Genomic DNA, 17,813 nt, shown 5'->3' with positions numbered 1-17,813 from the left:
GATTGCTTAAGTGATCAAGTCCAAGGCATAATCAAGATCATCCCAGATGCACGATCGCTTAAGCGATTTATTTGTCTCTTAAGCGATTGTTCACTTTTAGCCTTGGTCGCTTAAGCAATTTAGGATCGTTTAAGCGATCAAGTCCAAGACAGAATCAAGATCATCCCAGATGCACGATCGCTTAAGTGATTTATGTATCGCTCAAGCGATTTTTTACTTTTACCCTTCGTCGCTTAAGCGATCAAGTCTGAGGCAGAATCATGATCATCCCAGATGCATGATTGCTTAAGTGATTTATTTGTCACTTAATCAATTCTTCACTTTTAGCCTTAATCACTTAAGCAATTTCTGATCGCTTAAGCGATCAAGTCCAAGGCAGAATCAAGATCATCCCAGATGCACGATCACTTAAGCGATTGATGTATCGCTTATGTGATTCATCACTTTTAACCTTGGTCGCTTAAGTGATCAAGTTCAAGGCAGAATCAAAATCATCTCAAATGCACAATCGCTTAAGCGATTTATGCTCTCGCTTAAACAATTATTCACTTTTAGCCTTGGTCACTTAAGCGATCAAGTCTAAGGCATATTCAAAATCGTCCCAAATGCACGATCGCTTAAGCGATTTAAGATCTCGCTCGATTCTTGGCTTTTAGCCTTAGTCACTTAAGCGATCAAGTCCTAGACAGAATCAAAATCATCCTAAATGCATGATCGCTTAAGCAATTTAGTGTCTCACTTAAGCGATCCTGTATAAAAAACCCTTAATCACTTAAGCGATATATATAGTCGCCTAAGCGATCATGGGCAACACTTATTTTTTCCAACTTTTCTCCTAAATTTTGACAAACTAAAATCACCAACACATATTAATTTCATCATTTCTCCTGAATTTGACAACCTAATTGCATCAACACATTAATGCCATTTAACAAGAATTCTAAATAAACTCAAACTCAAAAAAGGGAAAGAAATATTGAATTGCTTTTGTACAAATCTGAAATGTGTCAATTACATTAAATTACAATATTATATACAACAAATAAATGTCCTATATACACCCAAAATAAAAGCACCACTGGCAGCCTCATTCTCTTCAGCCACTTCCCCATCCTCCACAATTATTCAGCACACCTTTAGCATCAGCAGCAACAATAGCAATAGCCTCTTCGTCATCTTCTACAGCACCCTTTCTAACATTATCCAGCATTGGTCTTGGCCACAAAGCATACATAACACCACAACCCAAGTATTAACAGCCTAACGTCTAACAACACCAGCTAATCCTATTCAAGACAATCTAATTATTCAAGACAACCCAATAAGAAATGCATTTCACATAAACTACAAAACTCTAAATCCAACTTCCATACCTGATCTTATCTGCAGATCTTACAGTAGGTTGCTTGCTTTCTTGCATCTAAGCTATTCAAACCTAATTTTCTGGATTTGCATGTGATCGATTCTAGCAATTGCTTCTCTTGTGGCTAGGTTGCTTGCAAATAGAGCAATTATTCATCCTCCGGGGAACCTCACAAGCTGATGGAATACGTTTAACTCTTTTTCTCCCCTTTCTGTCTTCTTGAATGGCAGATTGATGATAATGTCAATCAACTATGGCAGCACCACCTACTGCTCTTCTGGAGGAATTTAATATATCGTTTCCGAATAAGTCAGCATGTAGTGATTTGCCATATAGAAAGGAGAGCAAGGTTTCATGTAAATTCTTAAACCAAAATCTGACTTTCGTTGGTGTTTCAGTGCTGCCGGTTTAGGGTTTAGGATAAGGTAAACATTGAATGTCAAGCACTTTACAGCTGCAAGTTTTACTAAGAAGGTTAACTAGGGTATTCGGACCATAGCCGTGCACAGTGAACTCTTGAGCATTGAGAAGATAGGCAAACAATGCATTTGACAGTTCCTATGTTCTCGCAATAATTTTTCAACTGACAGAACAAGGGTTGTGGTAAAATTATCTGTCTCCATATGACACTCATGGAACCACCGTGACAATGTCCTCAGGATTGCATAAAAAATGGCAACTATTGGAAACTCTCTTTCTATTAACAAATTTGAATTTATGGACTCAGCTATGTTCGTGGTCATGACATCGAACCTTCTTCCAAGAAAGTAAGCTCTACTTCATCACTTGAAACCAACATCATGCTCAAGATACTTAGCAATTCTATCATACTTGATTCGAACTTGCCGGAAGTGCTTCTCGAACTCATCAACTCGATAAGCTTTTATTGCCATGTAGTATGTCTGAAGGAAGCCAGCACACTTAAACTTTTGTTTTATGTTCTCACCAAGGTGCCTCATACAAAATCCATGATGTGCTTGAGGGTAAATAGTGGCAATATCTTTCTTTATAGAGTTGTGCCTATCGAATATTATGCACAACTCGTCACTATTAGGCACTATTATACATATTTGCTGAAAAAACTAAGTCCACAACTTGTCGTTCTCAGAGTCAACCACACACCATGCAACAACATATGTGTGATTCTCGTTGTCATGTGCAGTGGCCACCAACAATGTACCTCCATACTTTCCCATCAAAAAGCAACCATCAACAGCCAACACCTTTCTCATGTTTACAAAACCCCTTATAACAGCACCGTAAGCAACAAAAAAAATATTTAAACCTCATATTCTTGTCCCACTTCAAAGCTGTCTTACTACCTTGGTTTGTCAACTCAAACATATAACGGTACGCTTCTAATACTGCATACATGTGCTCCGGTGTGCTCCTCACAAAATCTTGTGCATGTTGTCTCCCTTTCCAGCATCTCCAGTAACTAACAACACATCCCAACTCTGTGTGCACATGTCTCTGAATGTCATTAGGAGATGAACCTTTCCCTTCAACAAACTGACTTTTGATAAATTGTTCAATAACATCAGCGAAGGTTTGTCGATGCTCACCTGAAATATGTCCCAACTCACATGTATGCTCACGGGTATATGTGTTAACAATAAAATTTTTCAAACTCCGCTAAACTTCTACAATAAACCCGCCACTTGCACTTTTGGTAATGACATGCAACTGTCACTATCGATGAATTAGACTTTTTGTTGATGAACTCAAAATTACCTTTCATGGCAACAAGTTTTAGCTTCCTCACCACTTCCTCTTTTTTATCAAATAAATACCCTACATGCAAGTCTAATCCATCAGTAAAAACATGAGCTGATTCACTACTACCCGCAATCGCTGCCTCTGAACCTGCATAAAGGACCATAGTGTTCTCTTCCTCACAAACTACACCTTCTGCATAATCTATATTTATAGGAATATCTATATCTACGGGAACATGTACGAGGTCCTCCTCGTCAATATTTTTATTATGCCGCAGAGGAACAACCTCTTCTACAGTGTCCTTCTCACCACCCAAATCACCGTCTACTCTTGATTTTTCAACTAAGAAATCAATGCCTTTGTAGTTAAAATTAAAACCAGCATTCTCTCCACCAACTTCCTCGTTATCCCCTTCCTTTGAACCAACTTCCAATGGTTTATTTACAAAAAAAAAACCCTTAAAATCGGCCTTGAACCATTATTGCCCACATCAATCATATATAACTTCACACTTTCATCCAACTTTAATATAGGAAGAGGTACCTTATAATGTTCAGGAACTCTGCTTAAAACATACTTCACAACTATATCACTACATGAGCAACTCAAATCACCTCTTCTAATTATTTCATTAATCAAATCATCAAAACCAACCTCTGTGCTCATAGCAATTGGTATAACTTCTTTGCTCTTCCCAATCCACTTCCAACAACTTTCTTCCTCCATGCACTCACCAAAATATTAAACACCCAAAACAACTTGTCCATGTCTAATAATAGTCAAGTACCTATAATGCAAGAAAAAAAATTATTAATTGATGTATTAAGGGTTGACAAATTTTAAAAAGTATCTACAAAGTCGCTTGAGCAATATGGTGTATCGCTTATTGGATCGCTTAAGCGATCTAGTATAAATAATTCTGATCGCTTAAGCGATCTTTTGCCATTTACTTTATCGCTTAAGCGATCTGCTGCCATTTACCTGATTGCTTAAGCGATCTGCTGCCATATACCAGACTTGTAACAGATCGCTTAAGTGATCTTCTGCCATATACTTGATCGCTTAAGCGGTCTATTTCACTCTGCTGCATTATACCAGACATATCAGATCGCTTAAGAGATACACCAAATTGCTGAAGCAATCCATCATATCTAGAACACATTTTTAGTCATCTCCACCTACAATCGGTGCTACCACCCCCAGCTACCCACAATGCAAGAAAATAGTCAACAAATTTCACTCCTTTCAACTTGCATTATTTCAAGCACAACCCAATAACCTAAACAACTAAATCAAAATCATAACCCAAACCTAATCCATCATTAAATCTTTATAAATCAAAATATAAAATACAAAGAGGAGATACACATACCTGGACAAAATGTTAGGAGGAGGAGGAGGAAAAGGAGGCGGATCTAGGCGAATAAGATGTTAATGGCAGAGGAAGAAGAAAATGTTAATGGCAGGGGAAGAAGAAGATGTAGACGAAGGAGGAAGAAGAAGATGTAGACAAAGCTTAGAAGAAACAACAACCAAGGGAAACATGCGTTAATGGCCGGAGGAAGAAGAAGAATGTGTTTGGGTTTGTTTGCAAGAATTTCGGCTCTTTGGGGACATATTATAATTTTAAAAAATTACACAATACTTCATTAATCCTAATTAACCACTAATCATGTTTAATTAACCTTAATCAATAATAAGGATACTTACTTAACACTTTCAAACTACATGGCCTTTTAATTAAATTTGAACTTGATTTAGTCTTTTAATAAAATGCCCCCGGTCTTTCGCCTTTTTGTTTTTATGTTGACAAGGTACTTGTTAATATTTTCACGTTTCCAATAGTTTTAGAAACTTCCAAACACACCCCTTATTTCAATAAACAATATTAGTCATTAGATGATGTGTGATGGGTTTCTCTTGTTTTAGGGTTTGGCCATGATTGTTGCGTGGTAGTGGCGATAGTGCTTGGCAGTGGACTCAAAGTTGAAGAATTAGTAAGAGGGATTTTGATCTCAGCCTCCTTATCCTTAGGTTTTGATCAAATAATAAAAGTTCTCTTCAGATTTCAAAAGTTACAATAATTCATCTGTTGTTAGTGAGCTGCAAGTTCACCCTTAGATTTTATAACTGATGGATTATATAAAATTAATTATTACCCTTCTGTCATTGATTTTAACAATAGAGGGATTTTTTTTTCTTTATTTCTATGATTACAAGGGGATTTTATGATTCAACTATACTTAAAGATGATTATAGTTATTAAACCTTAATAAAACCCAAAGTGGACAAAAGAGCTTATTTAAAATTAATTATAAGCACTTTTGAAGTAATTTTAGTATTGTTTGGTAACATTTCAAAAGCATGATTTAAAATATGCTATTTTATAGCTGTGGAAGAAGCTCAAAGTTGAAGCTCTTTCTGAGCTTTTTTAAAGCATTGAAAATTTTAAAAATTTATTTATTTTATTTTATATATTCGACTTGATTTATTTTTGTATATTAAGATATTTTCTAATAAATTAACACTTGAAAGCTCTTTTATATTTTCATAACCAAACAACAAACACATTTTTCATAAAAATCATATTTTCATAAACTATATTTCAATAACTCTTCTCTATAAACTCTACTCAAATAAGTCTTACCAAAGGGATCCTTAAAATAGTTTCTTTACCAAGACCATAGGCAACAAATTTTAAGAATGCAAAGTTGAGGAAGAACATGAAACAAAGGGAAGAAGTAATAATTTTACTTACCGAAAGAATAACAAAACTAGAAGGTTGAATAATGGGAATTTCCTTAACTTTAGGTAGAAATTGGATTTGTGAAAAGATATTATATTTGGATAGGAATGATGAAATAATATGAAATGCATTTGTATCATGAATAATACTATATGGATAAACTATTTGTTCAAACTTTTCTATACAAACTAATGTGTTATGAGGTGAATGATGAATACATACAAATTATCAACTCAATTAATGCTTAATAAATATAGATGAATGACATGTTAAATGAAAGAGTTAGGTTACATCAGTTTTTATAAATTAGTTTTAGTTTGTACATATAGACCACTCGTGTATTATATGATTCATATTATGTGTATATAGTATTATTTTATTTTAAGAAAAATAGTTAATAACATTAATCCCCATGAGGTATAATATAATAACTAAAATCCTCCTAAAGTTATGAAAACAAAAAAAAAATCATTTGTATTAAGTTTTAGATGTTAAAATAACTGACAAGATAAAAATTTGATAATATTTTCCAACTCATAACAGCGTAAATTACTAACAGTTCATTAACAATAATAGAATTTCTGTTATTTCGAAAACTTAAAGAATTTTTTTTGTTATTATATCATACCTCATGAGAATTATTGTCATTAATTCTAAGAAAAATATAAGCGGAGATAGAAAAACTTATAATATTGTAGTTAGGATGTATACAAAAAACTCAATTTAATTTTATTTCCTTTACTGCTCTGATAATTGTCGGCCGAAACGTGATTTTTGGAATTTGAAGTAACTTGATTGGGTTTTAGTAAAATTATTCTAACAAAATATATAACAAAGTTCAGATATAATCACTGTTTTAAAAACCGGACCGGACCGGCCTGTCCAACCGGTTGGACCGTGAACCGATCACGTGTCCGGTTCGAGTTACCCTCAAATCCGCTAATATGCATTGAGCCATTTTAAACCGGATGAAAACCGGATAATATGAGTGAACCGTCGGTCCAACCGGACTGACGAAAAAACCAGTCCACAATTTAAATCCATAATACGCGAGAATCATCTTCTCTTTCACGCAGCCCATTCTTCTCTTCTTCTCTGTCACGCAGAGTCACAGCCTTTCTTCTCTTCTTCTCTATCACGTAGCGTCGCAACCCTTTCTCATCTTCTTCTCTTTCAGTCTTTCTCATGAAAATTCTAACGGTTTCAGTTGTCTTCTGTTCTCTCTGAAATCCCACCCAAATCGCATCTGAACTCGCTGGAAATCGACGACGACGTCTTCCTCCCTTCCCAGAAATCAACGACGTCTTCCTCCCTCACTGGAAATCAACGACGTCTTCCTCCCTCACTGGAAATCGACGGCGACAGCTCTATTCGTCGATCCAGGTAACGTCATTTCTCGCTCCCTTTACATTTCAGTTAACACCCTTTTCATTTTTCAATCTATAAAGCTGTTGTGGTTATATTAACATGATCTTGAGGATGGTTCTGCTTTGATTCAAGTATATTTGCACAAAAAAAGTGCAGGGAATTTAATTAGTGCATTGCAGTATTGCACCAAACAGAGCCTAATCAATAATGTCACTCTCCATGATTCTTAGCTCATGTGTTACGTTTCTAAATTTGATTCCTATCTTATCATATGATCTATTTGAATTTTAAAATAAACTCTCAGTTTCTTCATACAAACTCCATATCTGCCTGCATTTGAAGCTCTCTCTTACTCTTTCTTAGCATGAAGCGATCACTATTTGAAAGTAACAGCAAACTGGATGGAATTAATGACAACGTTAATTAAAGTCTCAACTCCATTATTTCAAGGACTATATATGTGATATGTTCCCCAAAAATAATTAGAACCAGATATTATAGGTGTTGGGATCTTTTAATTTCTGTAGAACCAGATATTGATGTTAAAAATCAGTCCTTGATTGATTCCACTACAAAAAGTTCAATGCTCTACGACTGATTGGATGTAGAGTTTGCAATATTTTTTTGAAAATGCTGATACATGACCAAGAGTTTAAACAAAGATGAAAATTGCTTTTGCTGAGAGACTGTAGATGATTAAGTAATTGGATTAGCTAGTATAGATTTTTAGGTCATAAAAAGCTTCCCTTAGCTGATAGTTGTTATGATAGTTTTTTTGCATTCTGAGGCTTGCTCCTGTTAGCATAAGCTCTGTAGTAATCATATTCTTTCGTGGCTGTGGTTGTGAGTGACGACAAGTTTTGTTTTATGTTACATTTATATGCCATATAAAAACAATTAACAATGTATTTTGTATTTGATTCTTTTGATTATACCAAAAAGTTTACTCACAGATGATCTTGAAAAAGATTAAAAATTGTTGGTTGCATTTATCTTGAGATTACACAGCGGTGAACTTGCAATTGGATCAACTTATGATTTCTATTTTTTACTTAAATTTGCGTAGATGGTGGTGATAGTTATGATGATCATGATCATGATCATGATGATGGTGATGAATTTTGATGCTAGTGTGTGAAACTCAATCAACATGGAGACGGATCAAAGAAAAAACACTTGCATCAAATGTTTTGTTATTAATTAGTATGTATTTTGACATTTAATATGTAAATATAACATCATGTTTGGATTTGAACTTTGAATTGTTATTAAATACTTAAATTATGTTAGGATTGTTGTTGAATTTGAACTTTGAATCATATTGGATTGGACAGTAATTAAATTGTTATTGTCTTATTAAAAAATAAAAATCTAAAAAAAAAAATTTTAAAATGTGATGACATCATCATGATGTGTGATAACATCACCGGTCCAATCGGTTGGACCGGTTGAACCGTGACCCGGCCATCCGAGCGGATTACCCACCGGTCCGGTTTTTAAAACAATGGATATAATATAATATCTTATCAAGTTCAATATTTTTTTCTAAAAAAAAAAAAACAAACAAATTATATATATACTTCATGTATTAATTCAGACTGGTTAAACCGCTAAAGATATATGAATGTAAAATAAAAAGACTTAATGGAAAAAAAGACTTAATGGAATGAGAAGTCTTTAAGAAGGTCACACATGCAAAAATTGCATTTTGAATATAAAAGTCCTCAGATGCCAAAAAAGGACTAGTTAAATTTTGAGCCCTGCTACAACAGCTCCTTTAGATACAATCTATACAAAATTACCCTAGTTAACCGGTAAATAATGAATTGATTGCATACAAACTGTGTCATTACAGTTATCAAAATCATAGCAAACGCTGAGTTCAAAACAGAAATGTACTGACGTACTCCAGGCCAATACACAACCTACATGTATCATAAGTCCACAAAAATATGATTGAGATGAAGTTACCAATCTATTGAAAGCTTTGATTCACTGTTGTTTGTTTTGTCTCGTCTCTCCAGGCTCGCTGATCTTCTTGGGCTTGGCTGGTGCAACCTTCGCAGGAGTAGAACGCTCTGACTGAGAGAAGAGAATCAAGATGTGCATAAGAACAGTGACAATGGCCAAACAGAATCCTGACACTGCAATACCCTTCCACGATGATAAAAGTGAAGACCATTGGAGAAACTTCAGGGCCCCAAAAATAACCAGGCATACCCAAGAGATAACAACCTGTTTGTTCCATTATAAGATAAATGATTAGTTCATTGGGTAATTCCCCAAAACCCTGACTAAAAAATGGTACTGGATCATAAATTGACTGGCTTATAGACTAGTGTCTCACCAATAAGGGCTTTACTGGGCGGGGAATTTCCTGCAGTTCTTGGTCACTGAAAGTGTCTTCTGCATTATGTTTGTCCAAAAGAGCATCCTTGTGTGCAAAAATCAAAAGGCAAGACAATCAGAAGGAAACTGAAACACAAATTACCAGCACAACCAGATAAAAGTAGACAGAAGCACCAAGCAAGAGTATACAGCTTAATTGAGTTGTATACATAAGCATCAACTGTTAGCTTTGTAAACATTACACCACTTAGTCCTTGCATCTAAATCATAATTGTTCCAAACATCTATACTGGCATCACAACAAAAGCAGCTGCCTCCTTGTACTAGTTGAATGATAACTCACCTTGGCCACAAATACATCTTTACACCATTGAGCAACAGCATCATCTGAATCAGGCAATTCCTTCATCGCATGTCGCTTGAGGTGCACGTGCACCTGCAAGAGATAAACAAGGATTCAACTTCATTCAAGAGAAAAACTAGCCATTATTATCGTACTTCAGAAACCACAATTTATAGTATATTTTAAGCACTGCACAAATAAAATTTTGAATGACAATCTCTTATCTCCAATGCATTCTCCCACCCCCTGGCACCGGAGAAAAAAACCTCTACAATTATTCAAAATCTAATCCTATCTGGCCAAAGCATGTAATGCAATCAAAACAACAAAACAAATTTGACCACATATGATTATATTTGACAAATTTAATGTCCAACCACAGGTAAACCAACTTGATTGCTTCAATCAACAAAATTTAGACGGCTATATAATCCATTCAATAAACCAATCACCCAATCTACCTGAAATCACATTGATTGGACTCTAAGGCAAATAAACTTAGATAGGATAAAAATTCTCAAAAAAACTAACATTGGATGAAGTTTGGTAAAGCTCATTTGGATTTTGGACTAACATCTATACTAAACTTTCACGTCACATTGCATTGAACTTGTCTATGGTAGTCTCCAAAACCTAATTCTAAACTTTCCCACATTAAATGACTCAACACACTGTTTCCTTTTCTTTTCTTTTTTTTTTTAAATAACCTAGAAACAGTCAAACCCACTGCTTGAGTTTAAAACTGAGGCCCAATGCTACAATCTTAGAAAGCATGAAATCCTTGGCTGTTTGCCAGGTAGTTCCCCTAAATAAAATGGATCTGCAAACCTCATAGGAAAAAAACCACAGACCCAACCACGTGGGTAACCTCTCAGGTTCTTTAATTTGTCGTGACCATAAAAACTTATTGACAATCTTTGGCTTGCACCAACCAACATTCACTTCACTAAGCAGATATGCTAACCAGAAACAACATATTAACAAAGATAAGGGCACTCTACTCCAAAACTTCTCCTTTCAGTTCTCGTCAAAGCCTTCATAAGTGACCACATTTTATGCCCCAAAATATTATGCGAATTTTCATGCACTGAATAGAATCTATAATCATAGACACGATGTCGTATGCCCATATAAGATAAGGAACTGGAATAACAATTTAATTGAGTAAGAATAAAATTTCAAAGGCAAAATTTTCATTCTATTGGACAATTTTGTACACAGGCATGTCCGGGACATCCAAATCCTCATTCAAAAATAACACAAGTAAGATGCTCAATAGGTGTAAAACTGTATCACAGGTGAAACCATGTCAAATAAATTCAAACTCAAACTCGCAATCATATGTAAATACCATAAGTTTCCTGATATGCTTTATAGAGTTGCTTAAAATGTCTCAATCACAGATGGCTTACCACAGAAGGTTGCCCCTTGAACATTCTGAGCATTGTAGGTGCAGGTGAACTTCTAGGAATAGCTACAGTTACATCATATATGGCTGGGACGAATGAGCGCATATGACTGACTGCTGCAACAAATCCCTGGAAGCCACAAACACATTAGGTTATATATATATATATATTTTTTATTTATATATATAGGAAACATATAACTCAGTATGTTAATGATAAGAAAATATGACTAAAAAAATGGGGAACCAGTTGTCCACCATAAAAAATAAAAACCAAAAAAACACACAAATAGCATAAACTTAAGCCACAACAGAATTCCAATCTCTAAAAATAAAGTAAAAAGAAGTATCCAGGAACTTTTATGAAATTAAAGACCATAAAGAAGCATAAATAGGAAACCATCCTCATCTTCATTAGCTTCTCATAAAATACTTTTTATTCCTCTCTGACTATGAAACCCAAAATACAGCCAAAACACAGCTCTTCCACAAAACCTTGGCTTTTTCTCCTCCACCAAAAGCATGTAAACTTCAACCAACAAAGAGCTACAAGACCAGAAAAACAGAAAAAATTCCTGTTTCTCCAAAGAGATTCCACCACAGCTTCAGTGTTTTAGAACAACAAAGAAAGAGATGATCAATGCTTTCAGAATCTAAGAGATGATCAATGCTTTCAGAATCTAAGAGATGATCAATGCTTTCAGAATCTTTTTTACACAATATAGACCAGTCATGAGATAAACAAGTGTTAGTCAACCTCCATTGCATGATATCACAAGTGTGAATTCTTCCATGAGCTAATGACCAAACAACTCCTTTCACCATCAGCTCCATCTGTGACCATATAAATCAATCATAACAAACTGAATCATTTCCTGGACTCCAAACCAATAATTTTCAAAGGAAATTCAATTCCTAGAATAACAAATCCACCAACAGAGTCACGCCCTTGCTTTTATTGCAACAGAGACCATGTATCATAAATCATGAAGTTCATACAGCCAGCAGCATTCATATAAGGGCGGGCTTGATGCTTAGATGTCTAGACCTTGGCCAAGCTGATTGTTAACTCAAAGAATATATTCTTCACCAATGTAATCAAAATGATAGATAACAAACATTTGATAACAAAATGAACCGTATAGGTACTGACATACAAAGATGATGCCTTGATAATAAGGCTTTGCCTAATCCTGCAAAAAGTTTTAACAATATATATAATTTTAAAACACAATATTATATAGCAACTGAGGCCACATTACATCAAGGGTCTTAGGCCCAAAAATATACCTCATAACTAATTCAGCTTTTTTATTCAGAGAAGTTGTTTCCCCACTCTGGATATGGGAAGATTTAGAACTAGCCAGAAAAGTTAAAAAATGGAGAACAAGAGAATTTGTTAGAAACAAAGTAGATTAAATCTGACCTTAGTACGAGGAATCAGAACATTTCTAGGAATGGGCAATCCATTTGAAGCCGCATATTCCTGAGCCGCTAAAAGCTTTGCCTGTGTAAAGCGAGTTCCTTCTACGAAGAGAGCCAACCAAAAGGGCCGAGGGAAGTCTTTTAGTCGTTGGAGACCTGACTGCAGAAAAGTCCCACAAGATTCAGAGGGCAGCAACAGTGGTTTTCCATAGGAAAAAGGAGACACATAAAACATATATAAACAAAGACTGCAACACGAAAATTAACATGAATATGTAAAGTTGAAGCAAATTTACACCACCATACCTTTATTGTGCCTTCATCCTTGGCCCAGCTTCTTTCCAGAAATAGGTACTCAGAAAACCACATTGACCAACCGATGACCTGCTCATATTTTACATTTTTACAAAGACTAAGAAAGAAGACAAAAGAAAATGCTTTTCCAAGTGACATTTATATAGAAAGGGACTACAGAACCATAAAAAAACAAAACAAAACTTGTATGTCATAATAAAAATTCACACCAACATTTTAATAACCAACATTTATTGCCAACAAACAACTTCAGCTGCTTGTTAGAATGATGCAAATAGTACCAAAATGCTGGTGATAATAAATCAAAGGGTTCAGACAAGACTTTGATAGGAGCTACGTTTTGCCATCTTATTCCTAAATTAAAACCATGAATGAGTTTAAAAGTGTTTCTCTTTCCATTAAGAAGAATAATGACTCGAAAATCGTATATCATCAATAGTCCAGAACACAATATATAACAGCAGATTGTCAAATTCAAAATGCATACGAGGGCAGAGAATTAAACATAAACCATCAACTCAATCCAGTTTGTTTCAGTAACAAACGCAATTAAATTACAATGTCAAATCAAAAAGTTGCAGGATTAGAACATACCGGAAGAAATTTTGATGACTTCTTCATCACAGCCAATGCGCTGCCGAGGCAACCTGACCGCTGTCATAGGCAAACTTAACAATAACTAAGCAGTAGATACCTTGTAATGGAATATGAGATCAGAAACTCTACTCAAATAAATACCATAAGCTTTTACATTGGATTAAGAATATAATCTTCAATGCCAAATTTTTGCCTCATGAGTATAGTTTATACATAAATTATGAGCACATAGAGACTGAGTTACTATATATGACAACTTGTTCTTGAATGTTTGTCTATGTATCAATGGATGCGTAAGATGCATGCAAGCTCCTGATTGTATACCTTGTGCACACATAAGAATATGATTGTACTATACACATTATGTACCTGAGCCAAAACCCATCCAACAAGCCAATCAATGTCACTTTTATGATTGGAAATGACAAGCGCGTGTTCTTTACCTGAAAATTGATAATTCACAACATGAAACTGAAAAATAAGCTATTCAATAGAATCTTAGAACAGAGAATATTATCATCTCCATAACACTTAGAAACACCAAATATTACTTGTATATTTTTAACAAGCTTTTTAGCCTTACCCATTATCTTTAGTGTCTCACGATCTGTATAAAGTTTGACCTGCAGCCAGACCAATAAATAATCAGAAACAAATTCTCCAGAGGATATATATGCTATGCCTCAAATGGTACCAAATCCATTCAAGGACTATCACATTTGTATTTGAACTTGAATATAGAAAATGGAAGGCCACAAGGATGAAAGATTTTAAAAATTAAAAGAAAAAATACTGAAGTATTCCAATCTTCTTCCTCTTCTTCATTTGCTCCCAAATGCCACGATTTAACTCATGTGGTATCATCCAACCATAATACAACACACTCACATCAACTAGTATCCCTCATCAGATGTGCCAAACATTAAGATTTAAATTTTTTTCTTTGAGAAGGCAATGTAATACAATGACAAAAGACCACATGCAAAGAAACACACAAGCAGGAAGACATAACATGAATATGCCACTACATCACCAGAAAACCACAGCTCATTTTAATTTTATAACAGCTTAACTAAAAACAGGCTTATTCAATAATACATAAATTTACTAACAGAACCATGAGCCAACAAATTACAATGACAGGAAATCAGCTACTATGAATCCTATGTAACTGTGTTATTTACTATTGGAATAGTCAATACTAAAACTAGGACATCCTTAGTCATCCTACAGTTCCAGGAATATCGCACTATCTCTTTGATTCAAAATCCACTGTCCTCATTTCTTTCTCACTATCTAAACAAGGCAAACAAATTCTTTAACATGCTCAGCTGTTAACTCTGTGACCATGAATTATGCAACCCAAAATTGTATTCTTGCTTGCATATTTCTTCTAGTTAAGAAGAACTATATCATAATCATCCAATGTTTCTCAATAGCATATATCCAGAAAAGACGCCTAAACTTTCCCATTTTTCTAATTGTATGATTCACATTTAAGATGATGAGAATTTTTTTTTTTTTTGGTACAAATTTGTTTATCAAAAGTGATCTTAAAAATATTACTCAATATTACTTTCAGCTGAAAAGTATGTATGTCTGGCAAATAGAGATACCACTATGTTTTGCTTTTTTCTTTTAAAAAAGAGTCTCAAAGATATTACTACAAAAAACAAAATTGATAAAGAAAATATCTTGAATACCTGTTATCAGGTTCTAAAGGAAAATTCCAGAAAATTACTGTTCAATTTGTAACCAAACAATAAACTTTTTGCTGTTCTGTATTCAAAAGAATAGTACACTACAGTTACCAACCAAACAGTGACTTAGACATTCGCTTATTATTAAATGCTTTTCTAAGTGAAGTTCCAGCTCAAGAGGCATGGTATAGAATGATGCCAAGTAGAAAAGAAGCAATAAAATATAACTTGAACACTTAATACAAGATTAATAAAAAAAGTACGATAAATATAGAAATTAAAAGCTAAAACAATATGGGAATATGTTAACACCTTAATCCCTGCCCACCAATCAAAAAGCCATATGAGTTCCAGCCACAACAATTCCGCCACCTCTTTATTGATTCTCCTGTACAAGCTCTTTGATAGAGGCTTAATAGTAACAAAGCAAACCGCCTGAAACAAATCAGTAGCTCATACTTACAATCCATCACGTTTATCATCCCAACAAGTTTGCAATTATAATCCTAAAATTTATTGAGACATAAAACATAATACTCGCATCCTAATCAATGAAAAAACAAAACCATAATATATAGAGCTAAAATGAAGCTTAATCTCTCAAAAAATAAAAAAATAAAATAAAATAAAAGGGCAATTTAGTTTCTAGTTTGAAAACCAAAACGGCTCCAGACAGTAAAGATTTAAGTTCAACCAATTAGCTGTTTAATCGTCTGAAGTGGGACCCACACAACCTTGAAATCTTCCGTTGTTTCCCATATCCACATTTTCTCGAGAAACAAACGAGAGAAACAAAGTCTCAACATGATCTAAATACAACCAATCTATCAACCTTTTGAAAAATAAACGCTATAATGAATTCAAATCGAATAAACAAAAAACAGGGAAAAGAAAATCTGACACTAAGATGCACAGTAAATCAAATCTACAATTAAAAAAATTAAAAAAGAAAAAAACCTGAATGAGATTAACAACGAGGCCTGAAATGAAGAAGAGAAGGCCTAAGGGGACGACGACAGCTGCCGCTGCAATCGCCATGGCCTCTGCTGCTTTTTCTTATTGTTTTTCTTTCTTTTTGGTTTCGTAGAGGAAGAAAGTGTGTCTGTAACTTGTACAGTTGACAAAATATTTCCGATAAATCTGAGAGAAATTTAAATAGAGAATTATTGGATGGATAGACAGGGGAGTGTGGGAGTTTTAAAGACTGGTTTCCCCTTTCAAGAAATTAAATGCTGTATTAATTATTCATTTACGGGTCGATTCGGGTCGGGTCACATTCAGATTCAATTTCATTAATGGGTTCTCGGTTTGTAATCTGTCTCTAGAAATTACGCAAACGAAATTAAGAATATGTTTTTAATATAATCTCATCAAATAAATAATTATATTTATTAATTAGGGAATACTAGGGACCATATGGGTTGATAAAATTGAAAAAAATGTGGATAATAATAATAATAATAATAATAATATGACCTTTAATTAAGTATAACAGGGGTCAACTAATTTTAATGACTGATTAAAGATCATACATCTCACCATTATAGATGGTTCTTCATTGTTTGACCGTTTAAGTGATTGAATATTAATTACAAGTTAATTTTACCTTTCATACATGATAAGCTTTAAATTATATTAATTTAAGGAAAATTATTATGAAACGGAAATTTAAATTATTAGATCAAGTTAATTTAATCAATAAATTATAACACTCTTTAAACTAAAATTATAATTATTATTTCATTGTATGATGAAACAGTTGTTAAAAGACAATTCACGTGACTCTCTTACTTGTGCTTAGAAATAAAGCCGTTACAAAACATGATTTCCCTTTCTTTTTTTTTTTTTTTTAACATCAAGTTTATTTTGTTTTCATTTTTGTAAAATATTTGAAAATCTCAATAGATCTGAAACATTAATTATATTAAAATTAACGAATTAGAGTTATTTATTACTTTAATTAAAGGTTGTCTAAATAGTGAATTTAATTTTAGGTAAACAACAACCTAACAAAACACGGCAAGTAATATTGTAATTTGTTAATGAATGACAATATCCCAAAGATGCTTTGTTTCAAATGACGTGTTGGATTTGCCAATTATAAGAATAATACTTGCCTTTATTCCTATCTTCCATAACATTTATTTATATTAAAATTTTAACATTTTTAGTGGAAAGTAAAAAATTTAGAGTCATCAACAATTCTTTACTCGAAAATACAAAATTAAATTAAATTTTACAAATATTATGAACCATGAAGAAGCACGTAATTATATGCCTTTTTTTTTCGTGCAAGTTTTAAGGTGGTGGGTCAACCACTATATTTTGGGTGGTTATATAGTGTAGGCAATGTTTGTGGAAGGTTTCTAGTTTCTACTTTGGACTTCCTGCCTCATCATCTCCTCTCCTAAAATCTCAACTACCGCAACCACCTTCATTTAGTTCAAGTCAGTAAGATGGACTAACCAAACATTAAATGC

The 17,813-nt window shown here is 33.9% G+C and overlaps 1 protein-coding gene across 1 annotated transcript; it reads right to left on the bottom strand.

Annotated features, from left to right (window-relative positions):
• Positions 1 to 8,889: 8,889 nt before the first annotated feature.
• LOC116109641 (1-acyl-sn-glycerol-3-phosphate acyltransferase 2) lies at positions 8,890 to 16,516 on the bottom strand. The gene is made up of 11 exons (XM_031395866.1): positions 16,291 to 16,516; positions 15,646 to 15,768; positions 14,217 to 14,256; positions 14,003 to 14,076; positions 13,631 to 13,690; positions 13,028 to 13,105; positions 12,723 to 12,881; positions 11,301 to 11,426; positions 9,889 to 9,981; positions 9,544 to 9,630; positions 8,890 to 9,431 (listed from the first exon to the last, which is right to left on the bottom strand). The coding sequence occupies exons 1-11, from the start codon at positions 16,369 to 16,371 to the stop codon at positions 9,189 to 9,191; spliced, it is 1,164 nt and encodes a 387-aa protein (XP_031251726.1). The 5' UTR covers positions 16,372 to 16,516; the 3' UTR covers positions 8,890 to 9,188.
• Positions 16,517 to 17,813: the final 1,297 nt, after the last annotated feature.

This window comes from Pistacia vera, unplaced genomic scaffold (assembly GCF_008641045.1).
Source record: "Pistacia vera cultivar Batoury unplaced genomic scaffold, PisVer_v2 Contig586, whole genome shotgun sequence".
NCBI classification, from domain to species: domain Eukaryota; kingdom Viridiplantae; phylum Streptophyta; class Magnoliopsida; order Sapindales; family Anacardiaceae; genus Pistacia; species Pistacia vera.
This window is presented reverse-complemented; position numbering and strand designations above follow the sequence as displayed.

What these genes read in the sequence shown, in the direction of transcription:
- LOC116109641 (XM_031395866.1), bottom strand. Translation starts at nt 16,371, where the DNA reads ATGGCGATTGCAGCGGCAGCTGTCGTCGTCCCCTTAGGCCTTCTCTTC. An exon ending in AGTCATCAAAATTTCTTCCG is followed by an intron (nt 13,106 to 13,630) that starts GTATGTTCTAAT and finishes AAATATGAGCAG; the next exon opens with GTCATCGGTTGGTCAATGTG. An exon ending in AAGATGTATTTGTGGCCAAG is followed by an intron (nt 9,631 to 9,888) that starts GTGAGTTATCAT and finishes TTTGCACACAAG; the next exon opens with GATGCTCTTTTGGACAAACA.